We start from the raw sequence: 22,896 nt of genomic DNA, 5'->3' as shown, positions 1-22,896 counted from the left end.
ATCAGTCGTCATGTATGAGCTCAGGTCATGATAACTTCACCAGATGAGACACTGTTCAAGTCAAGGCACATAGAGCTTCATTTCTAGACTCCTGCCCCCTTAGTATCTACAAAAATCCAACATGCTAGTGCGTCGCAAATGCGCAGCAATAATTCGTCATTTCAGCGTTCCCATAGCCGATTTCCATCCATATCCATAATCAATCAAACAAGCAAACGCCGGTCCGTCAACGCAGATGCATAACCTAACCCGCCCATATCTGTATAGTGTCTAGTTGGCGAGGATGGTTCGCACGAGATCTGTAATCGCATCGCCTTAGCTGCTGCCCCATTGGATATGAGGTTCTGTAGAACTTACCAGTGTAGTTGACCTGGCCTGAGCTGGTGTCAACGGCCTTGAGGAGCTCATCGACCTCCTCATCAGTCATCTTCTCGCCCAGGTTTGTCAGAATGTACTTGAGCTGGCCGACGCCGATGAAACCCGTCATATCCTTATCAAACACTTGGAAACCGCGGCAGTATTCCTCAGGCTCGCCGGGATCGCGGAAGCCGCCAGGGCGGTTCAAAACACGCTGGAATGTCTCAAAGTCGACTACGTCGCCAGGGTCAGTTATGCGCTCTTAAATCGCACCGCAGGGAGTATACTCACATTCACCACCGACATTCTTCTCGAGGTCCTGGATCTCAGCAAGAGTAGGGTTCTGGCCGCAGGCGCGCAGCAGATCACCGAGGCTGTCAACAGTGACACGGCCGTTTCCGCGCTTGTCGAACAGGGCGAAAGCCTCCTTGTAGTTGGTAGAAGCCTGAGAATCGAACTTGTTAGAAGACATGATTGCTTATTTGATTGATTTCGAGGCTCGAGTGTATGTGGAAAATGCGTTCTGAAGAATGCGATTGAAAGTGTTGCTGCTCGGTAGTTGTAGAAGTATGCGAGATGCAGGTCGAAAATCCAAGGCTTGTGCCGGGCGAGCTGAAGCAAAACCAACTTCCAACTTATTCGGGCGACCAAACTGTCGAATCAGAGGGCGGGGTGCATTGTTTACGTGGGCGAAGAAAGGGGTGTCCGGGGCAACTGAGCTCACTCACCATTTTTGGTTTGTTTTATTAGAGGGGTCAACGTTGACGTTAGTGGGTGTGTGTGTCTGTGGCTGGTTGGTTTGGTGACACAACAAACAGTTGCTACAACGGTCGGAAGAATGTCTTTGAGATGGTTCTCGAGCGTAGGAAATGGTGTTGAGAGGTTGAAAGATGAAGAAAGAGGAAAAGAGGGCCAAGATTGCATCCCGTTTGCATTTCCTCTCCGCGCTCTGGCCTCCCTGGGCTCTTTTCCCATACACTGACGGGGCAACGGGGTCATCCTATGGGCCAAAGTCAGCCAGGCCTGTAGGTCCAGAAAAGGACTGGCCATCTTTGTACTGGAGCAGCCACCAAAGCTGTCTGCTTAATTATGTCCTCTCTCTGCTAATGCCGTTTGGCGGTGAAACTATTGAAACCGGAGGAAATAATGCAAGGCCCCTTTTGGATGAATCAAAGTTATGTCAAACACCAGCCCAAGAAGTTTCTCGACATAAAAATCAACTGCCGAAGTCGCAGTTCTCGGACTTCAACATGTCTTGGCAGATGCTCTTCCTGGTGAGGCTATCGTGACACTGGATGGAATCCATCCCTCCAAATGCAGCAGAGCCTCACAGGGACCCTTCGTATTAAAATGGTATGTTAAGGCTGCCAATACTTGGCTACACTCCGATGATCCGACGTTATCGTTTCAATGTTTCACTTATGCAAGCTAATAAGAATGATCGAATCATCAATCCAATTTGTATCGATTATTCTTGGTCATGCAGTTCCCTGTGGTCGCCGCTGCGAGGCTTCCCGTCGTCTTTATATGCTGGCAAAACTATTTGATTAATACCCCAGATCCTTCTGTTGTGGAAGACACATGTCGTCATGTTTTTCTGTGACCATTCTGCGTCAATTCGGTAACCAAAACTCTATAGACTATCTATTCTGGTGAGTCAAGGTCAGGACAGCCTCAATACTCTGTGTCTATACTGAGGTCTGCTTAATTATTCATACCTTATACCTGATGAGTTGGAGCCACTTCTGATAAGAAACCCTAAGCTTTGCAGACCCTGAGATTGCTGTCACCCTTCATGTGACATTGAATTTCCTAAACGACGTCATTGTAATCGCTTAATCTCTTTTTGAATCCATCATGGGGGCTTCATTTCATCCCGCGATCTCGGAAATTATCTCTTGGCTTAAGTCTTCCCGGCTTTGGCTAGCATCATTCAAGTCCTGGCTAATAATGAAGCTTATCGTAGATCTTGTTCGCTTGCTAACTACCGATCATGATCTGTCCCGCGTTGTATCTCATGATTCCAAGCCGTTGTTGCTTACCCTGAACACTGAAGCCTAGTCAACTTGCAACTGACCAAAATCGCACTTCTGGGGTGATGAGAAAATCGACGAGGTCTTCGGTAGACTATGTTAGCTACTCTAATCACTGACAGCATCTTTTACATTGTTGTATTGTCTTTGAATGATTAAATGATTCGAGTTGGTATCTATGTGACAGGACTCTTGTCTTTCGAACCATTGAAGAACAAAGGTTTAGTATAACAGCAACTTGATGATCACGCTAGAATTTCATAAAATAAAGAGAAAATATTCAGTCCAAAGAGTCATCGAAATCCCCTCTAGATGGACGATATCATCCGACTCAGCCGATGCTAAAAGTGAGGTAGTAAATAGCTTTCCAACGGCGGAGTCAGTTCAACAATCTCCTAGGAGATACATTTCTTGAACGAGTGACCTTGCCCGAATGTGGAATTGATCCAGTGACAATGGCGTTCCACATGGAAGTGCCTCATGATTCGCCTATAAACTTGGAACATTGCAATGACTTATAATGGCCGGTTAATGGCAGTCAGTTGTAAGTGTGAGTGAGGTATTGCGTCTTATGTAGAGCCCCGCAATGACCTTTATCCTCGGCACAAACTCACTTACAGCATCATCAAGCACTTGTTTCTTCAACATTGAGCAACATACATTATCTTCAAAATGGCGACTGAGGCTACTGTTCGCAAATTCTTTGCATCATCCGCCTATGCCGTGGCTGGTGCCAGCTCCAACCCTGCCAAGTTCGGACATCGCGGTAAGACTACCTGCTCATTGTATGCGATAGTATCTTGCTCATCAAGGAACTTGTAGTCTTTGCCTGGTATCTCCACCATGACTTACCAGTAACTCCCATCAACCCGGGCTCAGAGACCATCAACGCTTTGAACAAGGACCACCCTACTGTTCCTAGTGTGACCGCTCTTTCAAACCCTACGCAGACATCTCTGTCAGTCATTACTCCACCAGCAGCGACCCTAAAGGTGCTTCAGGAGGCAAAGGAGAAGGGCATTCCGTCGGTGTGGCTGCAGCCTGGCAGTTTTGATGACGCTGTCCTCAAGTTCGCCAACGCTCCTGGGACATTTGAGGCTGTTGTTGCTGGTGATGGTGGCCGAGGCCATGAGGGGTGGTGTATCTTGGTTGATGGTGAGCGAGGATTGAAGGCTGCTGGCAAGCTGTGATAAATTGAAGTGTAGGGTCGTAAGTCAGAATTGACGAGTCAGATTATATACGATTTACTTATGATGCTTGCTTCTTCCTATGTGATTGATGGTAGTGCTAAGATGTTTGGAGTACGGAGTAGTAATTGGGCCAATTGACAATAATAGGTACAGACTTAGGAATATATCGGAATAGACAGTCGACTTTACCCCAACAACATTGCAATATTTCCACCTGACACTCACCGTATCAAAGTGCTGTATTTCCCAGGCCTCTATTGGTGACCCAGGGCCCTAAGTCCATGGATGTTTAGATCTATGGGGTTGAGTTGCTGGCATGGATCCACCAAAGTAAACAAACGCGCCAGGACCCACCCCGACACTTTGCGTTGCTTGCTTGCTTGCTTGCTTGTCTTGGATCCAATTCCTAGTCTAGATCCTCGCTCGCTACGATCACCTCTAATTCAATTCCTTCCACCACAACCCGTCTTTCACCGTCATTCAGTTCTATTGTGTTGACGCAGCGCGCGCCCTTGTTTTCGAGTTGAACATATCCTCTCATGAGCGCGATTATCTATTCTATTTTCTCTTCTTTCTACGTCGTCGACCGCTTGCTAAAGCTGCTAACTAGACCGAGCTCTCCAATTTGTTTGCCCACAATCGAAGCATCGCGTCTTGTTTTAAATACCCTTGACTGACCGCGCTTTCACGCGCAACACTACAACAACCATGTCTTTTGACGACGTCACAGACCAATTCATCACATACGAGAGCCGTTTGGCCTCCTTTCACAAGAACTCGAAAAAGCGAGGTTCTACAGCGAGCGGGAGAGGCACAAAAGCCTTCAACTGGCCGCACAAGAGCATCACACCTGCGAGCGTACGATGACCAGATATCTGCACCATAATAATCCGCTGACAATCTTGTAGCTCGCCCGCGCTGGACTTTTCTTCAATCCTACACCAGAAAACCCCGACAATGCCACATGTTTTCTATGCCACAAGGGACTCGACGGCTGGGAGGCCAATGATGACCCTCTCCTCGAGCACCTGAAGCATGCTCCCGAATGTGGCTGGGCGGTTGTCGCCGCGATTGAAGCCGAGGTCGGAGATTATGCGCAACAAGATCCTGATCAGCCATATATGAAGGATGCTCGAAAGGCCACATTTGCTGGAAGATGGCCCCATGATTCTAAGAAGGGATGGAAGTGCAAAACCAAGCAGCTAGTCGACGCAGGATGGAAGTACACACCGACTGAAGACTCGGACGATATGGCCACGTGCACCTACTGCCAACTGGCCCTCGACGGCTGGGAGCCTGGCGACAAGCCTCTGTGAGTACCGCACCTTCGTTTCCCATATGGCGTGTACTGACTGCGTGTCTACAGAGATGAGCATTATAACCGATCACCTGGATGCCCGTTCTTCATTCTTCTCGAGGAAAAGCAATCTACTAAGAAGTCTGGCCGAAGCAAAGCTGGACGCGCATCAAAAGCCTCGCGATTGTCTGCGCAATCAGTCGCTACAGTCGCATCGGAGGTGACGTCGATCAACGAGTCTACAGCTGCCATCGAGGACAGCGTCTTGACAACAACTTCGACTACACAGGGCGGAAAGAAGACAAAGGCTCGCAAAGCGACTACAAAGGGACGAAAGACAAAAGCCAAAAAGGAAGCCCCCGTCGAGGATGTTGAGGCGTTCATTGAAGAAGAAGAGGCACCAGTAACAAAGCCTGCTCGAGGGCAGAAGCGAGACAGCGCTGCAGTGGAAGACGCCAGTAGCATGGCCATGTCTCCACCAGGCAAAAAGCGTGCCACGCGGAAAGGTGGCAGCGCTTCTGTCAATGAGTCGACATTACAGCACGATGAGTCGGTTGATGTCACCGAAGTCTCTGTCTCTAAGAAGGGCAGCAAGAAGAAGACGACACGTAAGGCTTCGGCTAAATCTTCTCGCACCGTGTCATCAGGCTCCGCGACCTCGGAGGCTGCGACGACTGGTTACGAGGCAACTCCTGGAACATTCCCCGATGATGATGAGATTGAGCGCCAACTCGAAGCAGACCTTGAGAGACAGCTTACCGAAGACGAGGAGATAGCTGCTGACTCTGATTCTGAAAGACGTCAGAGCAAGAAAGAGAAGGCAGCAAAGGCTGAGAAACACGAGTATTCCCGAGACTATGCCATGCTCAATCCTGAGCCAGTAGAGCCGAATGAAGACGATGTTGATGATGAACTCCGAGCCTTACAGGCTGAGATGGAGGTTGATGAGGAGCCAGCACCCCAGCATGAACCTCAAACAGAGCCAGAAGTCGGACCTGAGCACGTGCCTGAGCCTGAGTACCAGGAATTACATATCCCAAAGAAGGGTCGAAAGGCTGGAACTAGAAAGGCTTCCAAGCAGAGCAAGTCTAAGAAGGCCAAGGTGGCACCTGCGCATGTTGAGGAAAATGAAGTTGAGCCCGAGAAAGCACAGCCCCAGGAACACGAGATGCCAGAGGAAGAGGTCACACAACCAGGAGCAGAGACTCAGGTTGACGAGACAGCCCACGACGATAGTCTTGCTAGCACTGACACTGTTGTCAAGAAGTCTAATAATTCTCGTTTGAGTACAGGCAGCCGAGGTCGTGGACGCCCATCCAAGGCATCCCTTGCCTCCAGGGCTTCCGCCAATGATTTGGAACTAGTTGAAGCACCAGAAGAAGCTACCCCAGAGCCTGCTGAGGAGCAACCCACAAAACGTCCCCGGGGACGTCCTTCCAAGGCTTCATTGGCATCTCGTCCATCTGCTGGACCTGACGAGAGCCAAGTGAGTGAAGCAGCTCCTAAACGTGGTCGTGGACGTCCTTCAAAGAAGTCCCTGGAAGCTCGAAAATCGATGGAAGCAGCGGCGAGCCAAGAATCCACACAGCCCTTCACACAACCGGTCGAAGAGCGCATGCAAGAGGACGTCGAAGTCTACGCGTCCGAGGAACAGAAGGATGAGAGGCCACCATCTTCCCGTGTCGTATCGTTCGAATCGGCGCAGGCATCTCCCGCACAACAGCCTATGCCATCATCACCACCCGCAAGCGCAGCTCACCTGGCAAACCCGCCATCTACTCCAGGGAGAATCATTTCTCCCGCACCCTCGGCTCGACAAGCAGCCATCTCACCCTCTCAATCACCCCAATCCTCTGATGCCGAGAACCAACCGCCCTCTTCCAGACTTACCACGAGTTCCAATCCTAAGAGAGTAGCACTTGCACCAGTGAACTCTACACCAACGCGCTCGTCACCATCCAGGCGCAACGTGATTGCAGGACTCCGCAGCACGGCACCATGGACAGAGCTGGATCTCGAGGCTGTCTTTGGAACACCACGTGTCAACACAGACAAGGAGAATGGCGTAGAACGATACCTTAAGCAGGGACAGACTTTGACGTCGCCCGAGAAGCAGATGACAGTGCAGGAGTGGATCTACTACAATGCTTCAGAGGCGGAGAAGAAGCTGAAGTATGAGTGCGAGTCAATTGTCAACCGATTTGAGAGTGAAGGATCAAAAGCAATGCGCGTGCTTGAAGGACTGGTTGTGGAATGAGACATGACTTTCTAGACAGATGAATGACGGATGGGAGGCAAAAGCTGGATACATACAGACACAGACTCTGACTATTGCTCTTTGATGTAACTTACTTAATGTGCATGACAAACAAGCTCAGGAATGACGGCGTTGGTTGGGATGAACATGATGAATTTTCTCAGATACTGGATTTTTGTTAATGAATGAAAGAAGAGGACTCTTCATTTCCTATTCGATTGTTTGAATTCAGCCTCTCATGTCACATTTCTACAGATCGACGCCGTTCTTTCAGGAACCATGCGCAGATCGCTACGTCAAAGCCTCTATGAGATTGACTCTACACTACAGCCGCAGCTATGAGCTTCAGCATTCCACACAGAAGCCATGCCGAAGAAACTAGGACCTGCTGTTTCCCTCCCCTTAGAGGCTGATCAGCGTAGATCGCCGCCACTAGACGTTCGGTGCCCCTTGCATTCCAGGCCAAAAGCCCAGAACCCTTAAGGGTTCAACCTTTGCCTTTTCCGTCCGAGATCGCGGACATGGCGATAGGGCTTTGGGATTCTTTGGAGATGGAGGCGTTTACAAGAATTCATATTTGCGAGAGGGGTATGGGATATATAATAGGTGGCGGGAATGCTTTTCTCAAAGGCTTGAGACAGTTTCTGAATATCTTCACTCACAAAAACTACACTCATATCTCTTCAAGTGCAACACTGGTTGTTAGCCATATCCGAAAACACACTGTCAATATGCTTGGCCTTTCCTTTCCTTCCTTTTGGGTCTTCCCTCGTCGCAGGTCGACAGTCGATGCCGAGGTTGCATATCTTGAGAGTCTTGAAGCTGGCAACTTCGACGAGCCTCTCTATGTCAGACGCAAGGAACTTGGACTGAGCGACTGGTAAACAAGAAAGAGAAGAAGAGAAGGGAAACATACAAAAAGAAACAGTAAGTTGAAGGCGCCAGAAAATGTTACTATTTACTAACAATCAACAAGACATGTCTTTTCGGTGCGCCTGGTAGCGGAGCCGGATGTTGCACGATTCGAGACGACTTCACGATTATCATCAATATTCCTTTTGTCAGATTGTACTATGTATGATAGGAAGGGCGATTGTACTCTATATCTGTACTATATCACATCACATCACACCAACTCACTCAAAGCACAGACAACAAGGTTGTTAACTCAGCCTGCCAACTCAGCGGCGACAATATGATCAATTTTCAACTTCATGCCATGCATCTCATGTGCTCTCCTTGCTATTAAATCTGGCCCACTATGGCCGCCATCTCACTACCAAAACAATTTCATCTCCTCGCTCATGCCCGTGGTATATATATAAGGAGTGTCTGGTATCTCAATGCTGATTCTATATGCTTCCCACCATGCGCCAAATGAGTGTCGTGGCAAAAGCCAAATATCCAAGTATATAAAGCCGTCTCTTCCAAAATCCTGTATGTGCATTGAGTATCCATGAAGCGTAAACATAAACGTGTAGTCATCGTCGAATAGACATTAATGTAAGGAGTGTCGTGAAAAAAATATGTTCAAAAAAGTTGTTTGAAGATTAAACGAGCACCATCAGCATCGAGAAAAGTGCGATAATAGTGGCGAAGCTAGCTGTCAATCGTGTTGCAGCAGCCTCAACCGTTGAAGGTGCGGCAGTCTCGTCTGAGGTAGACGATGAAGTACGTGTCTCGAGGCGCGACCTGGTCTCAGTAGCAGTTCTAGAAGCGCCAGATTCGGTCTCTGTTTCTGAATCTGACCCTGACTCTGTCTCTGTTGCGGTGGCTCCAGGTTCAGGTTCAGTTTCGGTAGCATCTGCCTTGCCAGATCGCGTAGCTTCGATAGTCGTCTCAGTGGCAGCTCCAGAAACATCAGTTTCTGAACCTGTCTCGGCAGAATCCGTCTCGGTGCCCTCGGTCTGGGCTGTTCTGGACCCTGTTTCTGTAAGGGTAGAAACTAAATCAGTCTCAGAGTCACCAAGTGACGATGTGACAGTTACGACAACACTCTTGGCTGTGATAGACAAAGTGGTAGACTCACCAGCTTCAGAGTTTTCAGACCCATTGGTTGATGTCTCCTCAGCCGCTGTCTCAGTCTCGGTCGCCTGGGCCTTTTCAGTTGTCTGAGCCGGAACCGAACTCTCTTCAGCAGCTTCTCCAGATGTGGTTGGCTGTGATGCACCAGAAGTCGATTCGGCTGCATCTGTGGTCGCCTGGGCCTTCTCAGAAACTTCTGTAGAAGCATCTTCCGTAGAAATAGGTTTTGCGATGCCGGTGCTCTCATCCCGAGCACTAGTCGGCTCAGCAGCATCCGAGGTAACAACAGCTTCTGTAGTCTCAGCAGCTTCAGTAGTAGGCTCGGGAGCATCCGTAGTGGTAGGCTGGGGTTCGGCCTCAGCACTGGTAGACTCAGCCTCAGACTCTTCAGTTGTGACTGGAAGGGCACTAAAATCACCAGAGGTGGCCTCGACCTGTCCTGTCGTCTCCACATCCGCAGATCCAGTGACCTGGGACTCAGGACCAGATCCAGCTGTGGTGGCAGTCGTGGTATCCTTTCCGTCACAGTAATCAATGAACTGGTTAAACTCAGGCTCAACATAATCACGAATGGTGTTCTTGCCCTTGGAAGTGTTGTCACTGATACAGTCGCGGCACATATCGTAGCTGCCACGGAATGAAGAACCTGCTCTGCAGAGCCTGTCCGATTTTCCAGTCGAGAGTGCGATTTTGTAAGCACCGTCACAGTCATCGTAGCAAATAGCTGGAGTGACATCTCGCCTGTCGAACATGTGCAGTCCACGTCGTTGGTTGTTGCTGGGGATGTTGTCATAGGACTCTGCTATCGAACTAGTGGCATCAGGCCAGTCACTCAAGGTTGTCTGTGAAGCCCAGTTTCCAGTCGAGAAGGTCTTCAGCTCACCACTCACGATCTTCTCATAGACTTGCTTCTCAAATATATCATAAGAAAGACCGAAAGCCTCTGGGTTCAGGTTGAAGTAACCAGGAGAACGAGGGTAGAAACCAGTCTTGTTCTTGCGCCACTTCGCCTTCTTGACCTTGGGGGCCTTGATACAGTATTGAGGTTCACAAAGATAGTCCTCATCAGGTGGCTCAGCCCAGAAGTTGCACCATGCTGGCTTCGGTGGGTTGCAGACGTAGCCTGGCTCGCAACCAAATGTGAGATCAGATTTGCGGTTGAGTGGCGCAGATCGACCTGTAGGCTTGGGGCACAAGGTGATGCGTCCAGGAGTGGCTGTCACAGTGGTAGGAGGGAGCTGTACTGTTTGGCCAATAGTCAAAGTAGTAGTGTAGACAGTTGTCGGGCCTGGAACCACTGTGATAACCGTCTCGCCGTCCTTAGTCAGGGTCACAGTCTCTGCAGGCAGTCTCTCTGTGACGACTGATTCAATAGTGACAGTAGCTTGCTCTCCAGGGACAGTAACAACAGTGCGTTCTCCGGGAACCGTGACGGTCCTTTCCTCTCCAGATACCGTGACAACGGTTTCCTGACCGGGTAGAGTCACAGTCCTTACCACAGTTCTATCCTCACCAGGTTGGACAACAGTTCTCGGGATAGTCACTGTCTCGTCTTCTCCAGTCTCCGTGATAGTAACCCTGCTTCCTGGAATAGTAATGACGTCGGTAATTGTCAATGCAGGTTCAGTAACGGTGGTTCCAGCCTCGGTGACAGTGCTTCCAGGCTCAGTGACAGTTTCCTCGGGGAGAGTAATAGTTGTTCCAGCTTCAGTCACAGTGCTACCAGATTCCGTTACAGTGATTTCAGGAAGCGTCACAGTAGTGCCTGGCTCGGTCACGGTCGTTCCAGCCTCGGTAACTGTTGGTCCTGGTACTGTAACAGTACCCCCGTCTTCTGTGATTGTTACTCCAGGCTCCGTGATTGTGACGGGGGGTAGAGTCTCAACAATAGTCTCCCCTGGAAGCGTTTCGACGAAAGTTGGTCCGGGCACAGTTTCTATCACTGTTACTGGCTGTGTTTCAATATACATCGGTCCAGATCGAGTCTCAACCACAGTAGTTCCCTCACGAACTGTTTCTGTGATTGTAGATGCAGCTTGAGTCTCGGTTATCGTCACCTTCTCCGTGACCTTTTCCGTCACCTTCTCAGTCTCAGTAACGGTGACCTTTTCGGTGACCTTTTCTGTAACCTTTTCGGTGACAGTGGTGGTGCCGCCAGGAGCGCTTCAAGTATGTTAGTAAAAGCTATTTGAATAACCAATAGTGACTTACCAAGATTGAGTTGTCTCCGGTGGCTCAGTCGTGGTAGGAGGCTCAGGAGATTCAGTAGTGGTTGTCGGAGGCTTAGGGGCCTCAGTGGTAGTAGTTGGAGGCTCATACGGCTCGGTCGTTGTTGTCGGAGGCTCAGGAGCTTCAGTAGTTGTAGTAGGAGGCACGTAAGGCTCGCTTGTGGTGGTAGGGGGCAACGGGGCTTCACTCGTTGTTGTTGGAGGCGCAGGAGGCTCCTCGCTGGTGGTTGAGGGCCCATAGGTTGGAGGCGGAACTACGGTGTAAGAATCTGTAACAACCGGGGGCGGTGGAAGTGGCTCGGTGGTCGTCTCAGGCGGTGGAGCTACTGTGGTTGGATCGTTGGCAGGATAGCTGTCTGTGATAACCGGGGGAGGAGGAACCACCACGGTCGTCGTCACGGGTACAGGACAGCCGCACTTAGCATCCCAAACCACCATTGTGCCGTCCTCTATGTACGGGGTTCCTGTATCGGCCCCGGCAACACTGGTATCGTCTTTTTCAACCGGCGCGGCAGTGGTGACTTGAGGTGCCGGAGCCGGTGTTGTTTCTGGCTCGACCTTGGCTGCAGAAGTCTGAACTTCGGGAGCGCTGGCGAAGTAACCATCTTGAGCGGGCGCCTGTGTATTGGCAGCAGCAGGTTGGAGGCTTGCTGATTCACTCCTTCGATAAAGACCTTCTCCCGCGTTCTTAGCTGGAATCTCAACAGCTACAGCGCCTAGGGCACTGAGTAATAGTGAGAAGCGCATGACAGGCAACCGCCTTCAATGCAATGAGTGAGTGATACCAGCGTCAGAGCTGTCTGGAACCAGTAGCGAGTGTGGTTGAAACGAACGTCAAAGTCCAACTCTTCTTGGTTGAGATGTTAGAAAAGGCCAGACAAAGAGATTCAATGCATTGAGCTTGAAGAAGTATCACAGATATATGATAGAGGAGCAGGGACTGGGTTGGGGTCTGAGCAACAGAGGAAGCCTTACCAGAAACCGGCAATGCGGATTTTCAAGCCCACCACATACATCTACCTCCACGAGTAGAGTTAATTTGCTCTGGTAAGCCACTCCGGGGTATAGACGCGGCAGGGAAACAGCTGAGAGAGCCAAGTTGCGGGTCGATGTACTCCGTAAGAGCAGAGCCGATTCACCAGGTGGAAAATTTTGTATGTAATCAAACTCAACAGCCAAGTGTCAGCCAAATCAAAGAGATCCTAGTCTGGTCACCGAAGAAAGGATGACTTATTAAGACAAAGAGCAAGGAACATCACAAAAGGTCCATTGAGAGGGAGTACAACACTGTAGCTAAAATGTGCTGGAAGAGTTTGTGGGTACCTCGCCTGAGCTTGCTGACCTTGAGCCATCCGTAGCATGAGCAACAATGCATTTACATGCATAGAACATGGATGAGAACCAGGGTCTGACAGGGGTATACACATTAAGATATGCCCCAATTGAGGAAGCAGCACGACCTTTGAAGGTCCACTTGGACAAGGGCCTTGTTCTGATGCCTCGGAGAGACTCCAATATCACGCACGTACACTCTTAGATCCAGAGCTGCGGGCCGTGAAGGGGCGGAGAAGTGACAATATCACATCACAACCCACGAGGGTTGTGCTGACAACAAGGCCACCACATGACAGACAAGATGGAATATCTGACATGGTTTGGGATTAGATAGAATTGACCGAAAATTCATCGAGCGGTGCTCCGCTCTCAGTTGTTTTCTTCAGCCTGAAAGCCAAGGCCTGACGCTCAAGACTGTGACGTTGGCACGGGAGAGGGAGTTTGCGGAGTGGTCTATGATAATAATAGACAATGCAGCAGAAGTGTCACCGATTCGATGTGAAAGGTACGCCAATGATGCTGTGGCTCATAAAAAGCCGGATCTCAGAGGATGTCGACTGCGTTTTGGGTGTAGAGGGGTTCAGAATTTCCCGTATTAAAAGTGCAAAATTGGCCAGTCACATTGTGATCGAGCGAGTCATTGGCTGTAAAACTATGTTGCGTAAACAGTAAGGCATAACAAGTGCGGCACACAAAGACATGCTTGCGTGCGTGCGTGCTTTGGGAGTTGGATGTCAAAGATTGAATGTGGAGAGGCCTCAATAGTAGTTGACTCGTCGAGCGAGTGAGGTTGAGACGGCAAGTTCGAGGCTCACTCCTTCGGAAACGAGAAAGCCAAGTAGAGTTAGTGGGTGGCTTGTAGTGAAACGGGCGGGCAGGTAGACGCCACAGCCTGATTCTCAGGGCATCTCGTGATGTGATTGGTGGGAGTCTAAACAAAGCAACCCAATCCAGGGCGGAAGTTTTTGCTTCGGTCCAGCCCTGTGAGAGCGGGAGAGAGTGGAGACTCCCGATTTGGTCACTTGTCACTGATTTACGATCCGTTTTAATACGGGCGATCATTGCACGAGTTTTGTCTCTGGAAACACTGGAATATTGAATAAAAATCCTATTTCTTCACGAGACGGAGAAAAAAGAATGCAGATTCTGTACTAAGCGCTCGCGTACCTGACTAGGTATGGGTAGAAAGGATGTCTGGTCTGGCCTGTCTGTCGGTCAATCGAAGGTTGGATACCAGGATAATGAAGCTAAAAGCTGACTGCCCGCTGCGATCCCCACTGGGTCGACCCTGAGCCCACTGTAGCCCCCGCCACACGCTGAGCCTTATTCTAAGGCTAAGGCTAGAGGTACCTTACCTTACCTACCACAACAACAAAACATCCATTGCGATCACGGGTCGACGGTGCTCGGATCAGACATTGTCCTTGGCCGACTTGACGTGTTGGCAGATGAATAATCATCATCTGAGCCTTTTCTTTGTTCTCTCAAGTCCATCAACTGCCAACCTCAATAACCAAACATTGCCAAAGCCGGATGCTATGTGTTGCCTACAGTTCGTCTCTCCCTCCCCCACGCCTGGTCACAACATCGCACCCAGTCTGACATCTGCGCGACTTTTAATTCATCGTGGCCACTCCCCGTGGCTGCGGGGGCCTCGATGAGCTGCGTCCGATATGCAGCGGACTAAGAGACGTGGATGGTTAGGTTGCCAGCACAACACATGAGTTGATGGAGAGATCATCCTTGCAGTGCAAAAATAACACCCTTTTCTGTATGGACGGAGGCTCTCTTCTCCTTGGCTTCACGGAGAGAGGGTCCGATGAGTGAGATGTGGTCTCGTTGCATTGTCTCCCCCGACGTGTGTGCCAGTGCTTATTTTTGGCAGGGATGTGGATGGTAAGATCGGCCATGTCAGTCCAATCTCGGATAAGCCCAGCCTCCAAAGTCTCTTTACCCGTCCTTCGACGGATGGCACTTTTGGATTTGCACTTTCTTCTTGCGACTCTGACATCTCTGCTAGAAAGAGCTAGTTGTTCCGTCCGGTCATGTCCGTGTCCGCGTTCTGTCGCAATAGGGAGATCCGGTGCTGACGAGAAAAACCACAGCAGACAAGGCAAAAGTCTTTGCCCAGAGCCTTATCCTTATCCAACCCGATCAACTGGTCCAATCAACTTGAAACCCCATGCGAGATCGCCGTGATTCCAACTGCCTGGGCCACTTAGCGGTTGTGGCTGTTAATAGTCTGTGAAACAAAACACCACCAACGAGCTCCTGTTGGTTCATCTGCTTTTCAGCCATAGCTACTGGTTCTTTGTTCGAGAAAACTTGACAGCCTGCATCTTGACTCGACTGCTCATCTATTCCCTCGACCATCATCGGCTACCGTTCGTCCCATCGTGTGCATAAGCTGAAAGGGCCTGTTCGGAGCAGTGTCTACACCCTGGTCCAGTCCCAGGTCGATCCCAGATCAAAAACTCCTCGAGGTCAGCCCTTAGCAACAGGATACCCACCTGTTTACCGCTCTGAAAATTTCCGCACTTGAAGTGGATGAACCATTTTCAACGGTCGGCCTAGCTCCTCATAATTTAGCGGCAGAATCAGGCTCCAGAGGATTGAGGCTGAGTAGAGAGAGAGATATGGAGTGATCCTGGCCAAAACTTATGTCCTTGCAGAACGGTGTCAGCTCGGATGCATAACCCTGACCGTAGCCAACACATGCAGAGCATGCTGCACCGCAGTAAGATGGTGTCCATACACGCATGGGCAGCCACCGGAGAGCTTGGGTGTAGCCCAATGGCTCTTTAAACCTCTAACCGACGAATCTGCTGTCTGGACATGAGGAACAGCTGATCCCTCAGCCCTACCCATTCCCCATTTCCCATTCCCTCCGATCTCAATTGGTCTCGGTGGCGAACGTTTGCTCTACAGAGAATACTGTACACTTGGCTTCCAATCTTGATATTCTGTTTTGCAGACCGTTTTGAATTCTCTCTATACCGTTTGGATTCTCATCTTACCATCGTTTTGTCTTGGCGTCTAATTCCTTGACCCTTGCCCGCTCATTCTACTTGCATATTGCACAAGCCCACCAAGCATCGAGCTGCTCCGACACTCTAGTGATCTTTGATTCTAGACCGAGGCTGTTTCTTTGTTCAATAGGGATTGCTTACCTTCCCAAAGTAGCCTTGTTACCTGTGCACACTTTGCCTCCCAGCGGGTATTCGGTCTCTTTTCCGGCCATTGAGAGCGTCTTCAGGACAGAATAAGCAATGGTCCACTAGCATCTTCTTGCAGTTAATTTCTTTCAAACGCCTGCTCTGTGCGACGCCCTCTGAATAATTCATGATTGCGGTCATGATGTTTAGAAACGCTGCACCGTGGGCATTCCTGGCCGCGGCCATATGCCCAGCCGTAGCACAGTTTGATGCCTGGCAAGATGGCCAAATCAGTACTGAAATATGTATTTGGAAACAACCAAGAGGTAAGACTATTGTCTGTTGATCTCGTTTAAACATTGTCTAATGTCTAAGCAGCAATAATGATTCGGGATATGGTGTATCTAGATGGTGGTGATATCAAATGGACTGCATATATGAATGATGGCAAAACTATTACAGGACTTGACACAGGTTGGTCATTCCGGTCTATTGATCTTGTGCAGACTAACAACCCAAGGCAACAATGAGGGTATTATCCTCAACTTCAATCTGAGCACTCCATTTAATACGACGACGAATGTGACGCAGATTCTTCTCGACAAACCAGCCATGTCAAAAGCACGAGGCGGCTCAGGAAACAGTAACGGCGCTGCACCCAACTTTATCGACGGCGCTCTTCTTGGTAATGATGCTGAATTCTTCCTTTACGGCGGCGATCTGTTGCGAAACGACGACTTGTACCAGGCACCCGATAAGGATGAAGTCTTGGGCTACCAGGCGTACCAATATGGACCGGACAAGCCGACATGGAGGCCAAGTTTTGTTGATGACAAGCTGGACAACGACGTCACTAGATACGTCGCGTATGGAGGGGCTGCAAATGTACCGTCTGAAAACCTCGCGTTCTATTTCTCTGGACTAAGATCGCCGACATATGGAGCTTTCTTCACGAACGATCCCAAGAATAAGGCCACGAATGTTTCCGACACGCTGATTACCTTGAACATGGAGGAGCAGCTCTACGAGACTTGGACCAACACAACCTTGAAAGGCCCCAAGGGACGTGCCAATGCAGAGGTCGTTTGGGTGCCTGTGGGCAAGAAAGGTATTCTCATTGTCCTGGGAGGTGTTGTCTATCCTGAATGGGCAGGGCGAAGTGGAAAATCCGCAAATGAGGCAGAGAGTGTAAGTCATATCCAAACTTGCATCGATATGGAAGTGATGCTAACACTGCACGATGACAGGAGAAGCAAAGCCCTGAGTTTATGCAGACAATCGACGTCTACGACATAGACAGCAAGAAGTGGTACAAGCAGGAAACCAAGGACGGTCCAGGTGCACGAACTCGAGGGTGTGCTGTTGTCGCCACGGCTTCAGATCGTTCAAGTTTCAACATCTTCTACTATGGCGGATTCGACGGTATTCATCCTCTGGACGCTTACAGTGATGATGTCTGGGTGCTTTCATTACCATCCTTCACGTGGATCAAGATCAATGAAGGAAAATCCCTTCATGCTCGCGCTGGACACAAGTGCTTCATGCCATACCCTGACCAAATGCTTGTCTTTGGTGGTTACACGTCTCAAGCTGGAAGTTCGATTACTTGTCTTGCCCAGGGCCCAATTGTGAACTTCAATGTCACCAGTGGGCAGTGGTTGGATGGGTATGATCCCGACGAGTACAGTGATTACGGCGTTCACGAAAAGATTCATTCTGAAATCGGAGGTAATGCTAAAGGTGGCGCAACGGCGACTGCCCCTGCAGACGGCTGGTCGACATCTGCCCTTGAAGACATCTTTGGCACTAAATACGACACCAAGAAGATCAAGGAATACTGGCCTTACACCAAGGCAGTCTCCACAGGCCGACCTCGACTCGATAGCGGCGACAACAATGATGATGACAACAAGAGCGGCGGCTCTGGTCTTCCAAACTGGGTTGCGCCAGTTCTTGGAGTCGTTCTTGGACTGATGTTCGTGACCGGTATTCTAGTTGTCTTCTGCCTCTGGCGCCGTCGTAAGATCTTCAAGAATAGATCAAGCGACGACGGGACTGAAGATCCGGGCTCGCGTATCCGTTCATGGATCAGGGGCCAGCATAACGAGAAGGCCCCTACAGTCACAACAGATGAGACCCCGACAAGCCCTGGAACTGAAGTTGCCTCAACTGCGAGATTCGTCGGTTTGTCGCCGTCACCGTCTGATACTCCTGCCTATCCTGTCTCTCCCGCCGAGGTGGCTGATACCCAAATTCATGAGATGCCTGGTAAGTTGCAATTATTTTCTCAAATGGTGATGAAGTTACTGACCGTTTTAGACACCTCACGACCTCCTGAGCTCCATGACACGGGTCTTTCGCCCATCGACATCATCCAAAAGTACTCCCACTTTACCAAAGACGGCAAGCCTCGATCCATGTCGAATCCTTCTAGCAACTCTTACTCTATAGGAGGGGAACATGCAAGCACCGTATCGAGATCGACAGGACCACAAGTATCGCAGCCTGACTCTCCCACAGCAGGTCATAATCGCATGACATCAGATGTGTCTGGTGTAACCGAAAGCGACGGGAAACCCACTCGCGTAACATCTGATGTTTCTGGCGTCTCTGAGGGCGATGCATTAGCACTCAGGCATACCGCTGTTCCCATAAGTCCGAGGACCGACGATGCAAGCTTGCCTTCGCCGCCACTTCCCTCCCCTCCTGCAGACCTAACACCCAATTCACCCATTGGTGAAGGCCCGGTATCCCCTGCACCAGTGTCTCCTCCCAGTGCCAGCGAGGCTCCTGGTCGGGACTACATCACAGCCAAGGCCTCAGCAAGCCCTATCCGGAAGAGTATGTTTAAGGAAAGTGATGAGGATATGGGTCATTCTAAGTAGATGATTTATAATGTGAGATTAAATCGGAGGATGGCGTTTGAAATGTAGTTTATGATGGAACTTATGGGCATACATATCAACATTGGGCGGCAGGACATTCTTTTACGGGCTCAGCATTCTAGGAGTACGATACCTTGGTTTGGGTTCATGGCGGATTACACTCGTTTTGTTGCAAAACATTCAATATCTATATACGTTACTTTTGAGTACCTATATTCATAATATCCAATCCATATGAAAGAACTCTCTGGCCTCTGTTTTTTCGTTCCAGTCTCACCCTGAGGTGCCTTTCGAAAATCGAGGCATTTCTGTTCTTTTTCCATGCACAAATAACCCCCTTCGCTCATTTTAGCTTTGAAAAGTCCGCCTAAACCTCAACGAGTTGATCATCTTCATCCTCGACCTCTTCCACTCGTCCATTGGTAGCCTCAGGCTTATCCTCAATAGCCTTAACATCATTCTCTGTCTTGCCCTCATCTTCCTCATCTCGTGCCAATACTTGCACCAGGCGCTCACAAGCTTCTTGAACGCCTTCATCGTTGACTCGCGAATGTGTCTCACGAATGACAGGATATACCTTAACACGTCGCATAAGGTCTCGTCCTTCTCGTGTTGTCGTCAATAATGTGAGTGTCTCAACATGTGTCTGCACATTCTGGTTGTCCGAGTCTCGCTTCTTATCAGGAGGTAGTAGTTGGAGATCGGGCAACATATCCATCGTCTCATCAACATCGTACTCCTCATTACCCATGATAGGGAGCAGGATATAAGGCAGGATATCGATCTCATCCTCAGATAAGAATGAAGGGTGGGATGAAACCTCAAAGGCAACGTTCTTGATAGTGCTAGCAACACCTTTTCGTCGAATATCGGACTTGTGCTCAGTGAAAACCTTGAGCTTGGTGATGGGAATGACCTTGTCATAAGATTGCTCTTCAAGGAAGTGCTTTCGAATATCAGCGTGCTTGGAGAGATCGGCGAAGACATAGGCTAGATAGTCAAAGTCTGCGTGCTTGTTGTATGTGCCGTCTTGTCCCTTGACAAACAGATCTAGTAGTTGGTTGAGGACAACCTGGTCTGAGCCTAGTTCTTTTGGGGGTTCTTGCTTTCGCTTGAGGAAATCTTTCAGGCCATCCCACTTGGATAAGTTAGCCACAAGCATGGCTAACAAGTTTGCATTAGGTTCTTCGGGGTTCTAGATGACGTGTTAGCGACCGATAACAAGTCTCTTCAGCCTTTAGACATACCACTATGAGATCGAATACAATGCCGAGGAACTTCTCGTCTTTTGCAAGGAATTCGAGAACTTCTTGGTCACTGGATAAGTTGACCAGCATTGTGATGGCATGTTCGGCAATTTTCTGAGCTATCATTAGTCTCAGGGAGATCCTTTTCATTTTTATAGGACCGACTTACAGGGTGGTCTCGGACTAGAAAACTGAGATGCTTGACTGGTTGGAGTTTCTCGGCCTTGAAGATACTGGGTTCTGACAATGAGTAAGGGACGAGGTTCTCAGCAGCAAGCAGACGAATCTGAGCATTAGGGTTGGCGATAAAGCCCACGAGCTACAATTAATATATGTTAGCCAAGTAGTCATATTATTGTGTATATGGTGACTTGCCTCCTCTAGTTCAGTTGGCATCTTCTCTTTCTGTTATTGTCTTCAATATGTGTCGTTGAAGTGAATTTTTAGAGTTGGTGATGATTTTGGAGGGGCATGAGAGTAGTGGGGGTTAGAGGCCTGAAGTCATCGCTGCTTCAGCAGGACTGGGCATCATTTTTAGTGGTCAGTAAGTGAATTTTCAGTTGGACCCACATGCTGAAGAAGTTTCCAGGGTCTCTTCTTGTGTCATCATGGTGGCGGGGCAGAATCAGCCTGGTTTATCATATTTTTCGAGCAAGACAAGGCTGCCGGAAGCTTTGACTAATTCTTTTTTAGTCAGATGTATCAGCTGTTTTAATTTCACAATCATGAAGTGTATAGCCTCATTTTCTGCTATTCAATAGCAAGAGAATAAGGTAGCTAGTAAAGGAGGACAAGGGATACAATTAGGGCAATAGCACGTAGAAGCTTTCGTATATCTGTATGAAGATAAAAGAGGGCACGTATATAATACCGGGATAGTGTTTCTATCTTCTCAGGCTGAAATACTCTGATATAAGTGAATCCAATTCATTAGGTACCTAGGTAGGTAGTTAGTAGGTAGACAACTTCTCAAGCGAAAGCGGTGAAACACCATTGTGAGCCGATACAGTGCACTAGGCGAATTCGAGCAAGAGGGGTCCTTATCGATAAGGCAAAATTTTTGAAATTCTACCCAAACTACGACTCCAAGCCCACATTGTGTGCCATCTCCAAGTCAATACGCCCAAAATGCCTAAAGCTACTACTCCCTCTGCCTCGCGGCAGACACGACGACACAACCCTCTCGAGGATGACATCACAGCCACTGGAATTCTCAAGAACAAGTCCTCAAAGAGGAGATCAAAGGGTGGCGACGATGAGGAGGAAAACTTTGTCGATGACCGCGCTTCCAGAACCATTCTGCGCATAGGTCGTGAGCTGGCCGAGGAGGAAAATGCTGGCAAGGCGGTCGCCAAACCTACCATCGACACTTTTGGCTACGATTCGCGATTTGACGACGAGGCTGAGGAGGAAAACAAGGTCTATGAGGACGACGAGGCTTGGGGCGAGGATGAAGAAGTTGTGGAAGAGATCGAGGTTGACCCCAACGATCTTGACATGTACCGGAAATTCATGCCTGACGAGGAGGACGACCTATTGAAGCACGGCTGGGACCTCAAGCCTACAGGAGAGGAGCAAGGTGAGAGCGTCAACCTCGCAGATCTTATCTTGGAGAAGATTGCTGCTCATGAGGCGGCGCAAGAGAGGCGAGAGAACAACCTGGGGCCTCCCGATGAGGAGGACTATGAGCTTCCTCCCAAGGTCATCGAGGTCTACACCAAGTAAGTTCCTAATTGGAACCTGAAATGACCACTTAAGCTAACAATTCCAGGGTCGGCCAAATTCTCTCTCGATACAAGTCCGGACCTCTGCCAAAGCCCTTCAAGATTCTGCCCACAATCCCTCACTGGGAAGACATCATCGCTGTCACCGAGCCCGACAAATGGTCTACCAATGCTTGCTACCAGGCGACAAGAATCTTCGTTTCCAGCAAGCCCCATGTTGTTCAGCGATTCCTGGAAATGGTTATCCTCGACCGCGTTCGCGAAGATATCTACGAAACCAAGAAGCTCAACGTCCACTTGTTTAACTCGCTCAAGAAGGCTCTTTATAAGCCTGCTGCTTTCTTCAAGGGCTTCCTGTTCCCTCTCGTTGGCAGTGGAACATGCACCCTCCGCGAGGCTCATATCATCTCCGCCGTCTTGACTAGGATTTCTATTCCTGTCCTTCACTCTGCTGCAGCTCTGAAGGGTCTATGTGATATTGCCGCCCAGGAGGCGTCTCATGGAACTGAGGGTGGAGGTGCCACCAATATCTTCATCAAGGCCCTTCTTGAGAAGAAGTATGCTCTCCCTTTCCAGGTTATTGATGCCCTGGTTTTCCACTTTCTGCGATTCCGCAGTGTCGACCCTGCCTCTGTTCAAGTTGGCGACGCTATGTCAGGCTTGAATGAAGGCGATGCTAGAACAAAGCTGCCCGTTATCTGGCACCAGAGTCTTCTCGCATTTGCTCAGCGATACAAGGGCGACGTCACAGAAGATCAGCGCGAGGCTCTTCTGGATCTCCTCCTTACACACGGCCACGCAGCTATCGGACCCGAGGTGAGGAGAGAGTTGTTGGCTGGACGAGGTCGTGGTGTGCCGCTGGAGCCCCAAGGCCCAGCACTGGACGGTGATGACACTATGCTCATTGATTAATGGGATTTGTTATCGACCAACAGCATTTCTAATGAATCAAGATAAATTTGGCGTATGGCGTATTAAAATGGTTTCAAGCTGGTTCGACTTGAGTGGAGATAGAATTAAGTCTGTTGGAGACAAGAAGCCCATCTCGATACCAATTCTATATGATTCTTTTGTTCCATTTCTGTTTCCTATAATCTCATCGTGCACTGTCCGCCACCTGCGTGCCTGCTACACCTGCGAGCGTTCTTGTTACCCAATTGGGA

General features: G+C 49.4%; 7 protein-coding genes across 7 annotated transcripts; 4 read left to right on the top strand and 3 right to left on the bottom strand.

Moving 5' to 3' along the window:
- Positions 1-270: 270 nt before the first annotated feature.
- Positions 271-1,088, bottom strand: FMAN_02484 (EF-hand component of the actomyosin contractile ring; the record flags this gene model as incomplete). The annotated part of the gene is made up of 4 exons (XM_041820052.1): positions 271-299; positions 358-591; positions 649-802; positions 1,086-1,088. The coding sequence occupies 4 exons, from the start codon at positions 1,086-1,088 to the stop codon at positions 271-273; spliced, it is 420 nt and encodes a 139-aa protein (XP_041685970.1).
- Positions 1,089-3,062: 1,974 nt separating this feature from the next.
- On the top strand, positions 3,063-3,580 carry FMAN_02483 (uncharacterized protein; the record flags this gene model as incomplete). Its single annotated transcript, XM_041820051.1, has 2 exons — positions 3,063-3,156; positions 3,213-3,580. 2 exons carry the CDS (start codon positions 3,063-3,065, stop codon positions 3,578-3,580), a joined length of 462 nt encoding a protein of 153 aa, XP_041685969.1.
- A 708-nt stretch (positions 3,581-4,288) lies between these two features.
- Positions 4,289-7,134, top strand: FMAN_02482 (uncharacterized protein; the record flags this gene model as incomplete). The annotated part of the gene is made up of 3 exons (XM_041820050.1): positions 4,289-4,438; positions 4,489-4,892; positions 4,947-7,134. 3 exons carry the CDS (start codon positions 4,289-4,291, stop codon positions 7,132-7,134), a joined length of 2,742 nt encoding a protein of 913 aa, XP_041685968.1.
- A 1,550-nt stretch (positions 7,135-8,684) lies between these two features.
- FMAN_02481 (uncharacterized protein) lies at positions 8,685-12,134 on the bottom strand (the record flags this gene model as incomplete). Its single annotated transcript, XM_041820049.1, has 3 exons — positions 8,685-9,064; positions 9,164-11,322; positions 11,371-12,134. The coding sequence occupies 3 exons, from the start codon at positions 12,132-12,134 to the stop codon at positions 8,685-8,687; spliced, it is 3,303 nt and encodes a 1,100-aa protein (XP_041685967.1).
- Positions 12,135-16,076: 3,942 nt separating this feature from the next.
- FMAN_02480 (uncharacterized protein) lies at positions 16,077-18,762 on the top strand (the record flags this gene model as incomplete). The annotated part of the gene is made up of 5 exons (XM_041820048.1): positions 16,077-16,203; positions 16,256-16,351; positions 16,398-17,065; positions 17,125-18,145; positions 18,197-18,762. 5 exons carry the CDS (start codon positions 16,077-16,079, stop codon positions 18,760-18,762), a joined length of 2,478 nt encoding a protein of 825 aa, XP_041685966.1.
- Positions 18,763-19,129: 367 nt separating this feature from the next.
- FMAN_02479 (related to FAM203 family protein C1020.12c) lies at positions 19,130-20,405 on the bottom strand (the record flags this gene model as incomplete). The annotated part of the gene is made up of 4 exons (XM_041820047.1): positions 19,130-19,957; positions 20,010-20,123; positions 20,179-20,328; positions 20,385-20,405. The coding sequence occupies 4 exons, from the start codon at positions 20,403-20,405 to the stop codon at positions 19,130-19,132; spliced, it is 1,113 nt and encodes a 370-aa protein (XP_041685965.1).
- A 732-nt stretch (positions 20,406-21,137) lies between these two features.
- On the top strand, positions 21,138-22,645 carry FMAN_02478 (uncharacterized protein; the record flags this gene model as incomplete). Its single annotated transcript, XM_041820044.1, has 2 exons — positions 21,138-21,730; positions 21,781-22,645. The coding sequence occupies 2 exons, from the start codon at positions 21,138-21,140 to the stop codon at positions 22,643-22,645; spliced, it is 1,458 nt and encodes a 485-aa protein (XP_041685964.1).
- Positions 22,646-22,896: the final 251 nt, after the last annotated feature.

Source organism: Fusarium mangiferae (genome assembly GCF_900044065.1).
Source record: "Fusarium mangiferae strain MRC7560 genome assembly, contig: FMAN_scaffold010, whole genome shotgun sequence".
NCBI classification, from domain to species: domain Eukaryota; kingdom Fungi; phylum Ascomycota; class Sordariomycetes; order Hypocreales; family Nectriaceae; genus Fusarium; species Fusarium mangiferae.
This window is presented reverse-complemented; position numbering and strand designations above follow the sequence as displayed.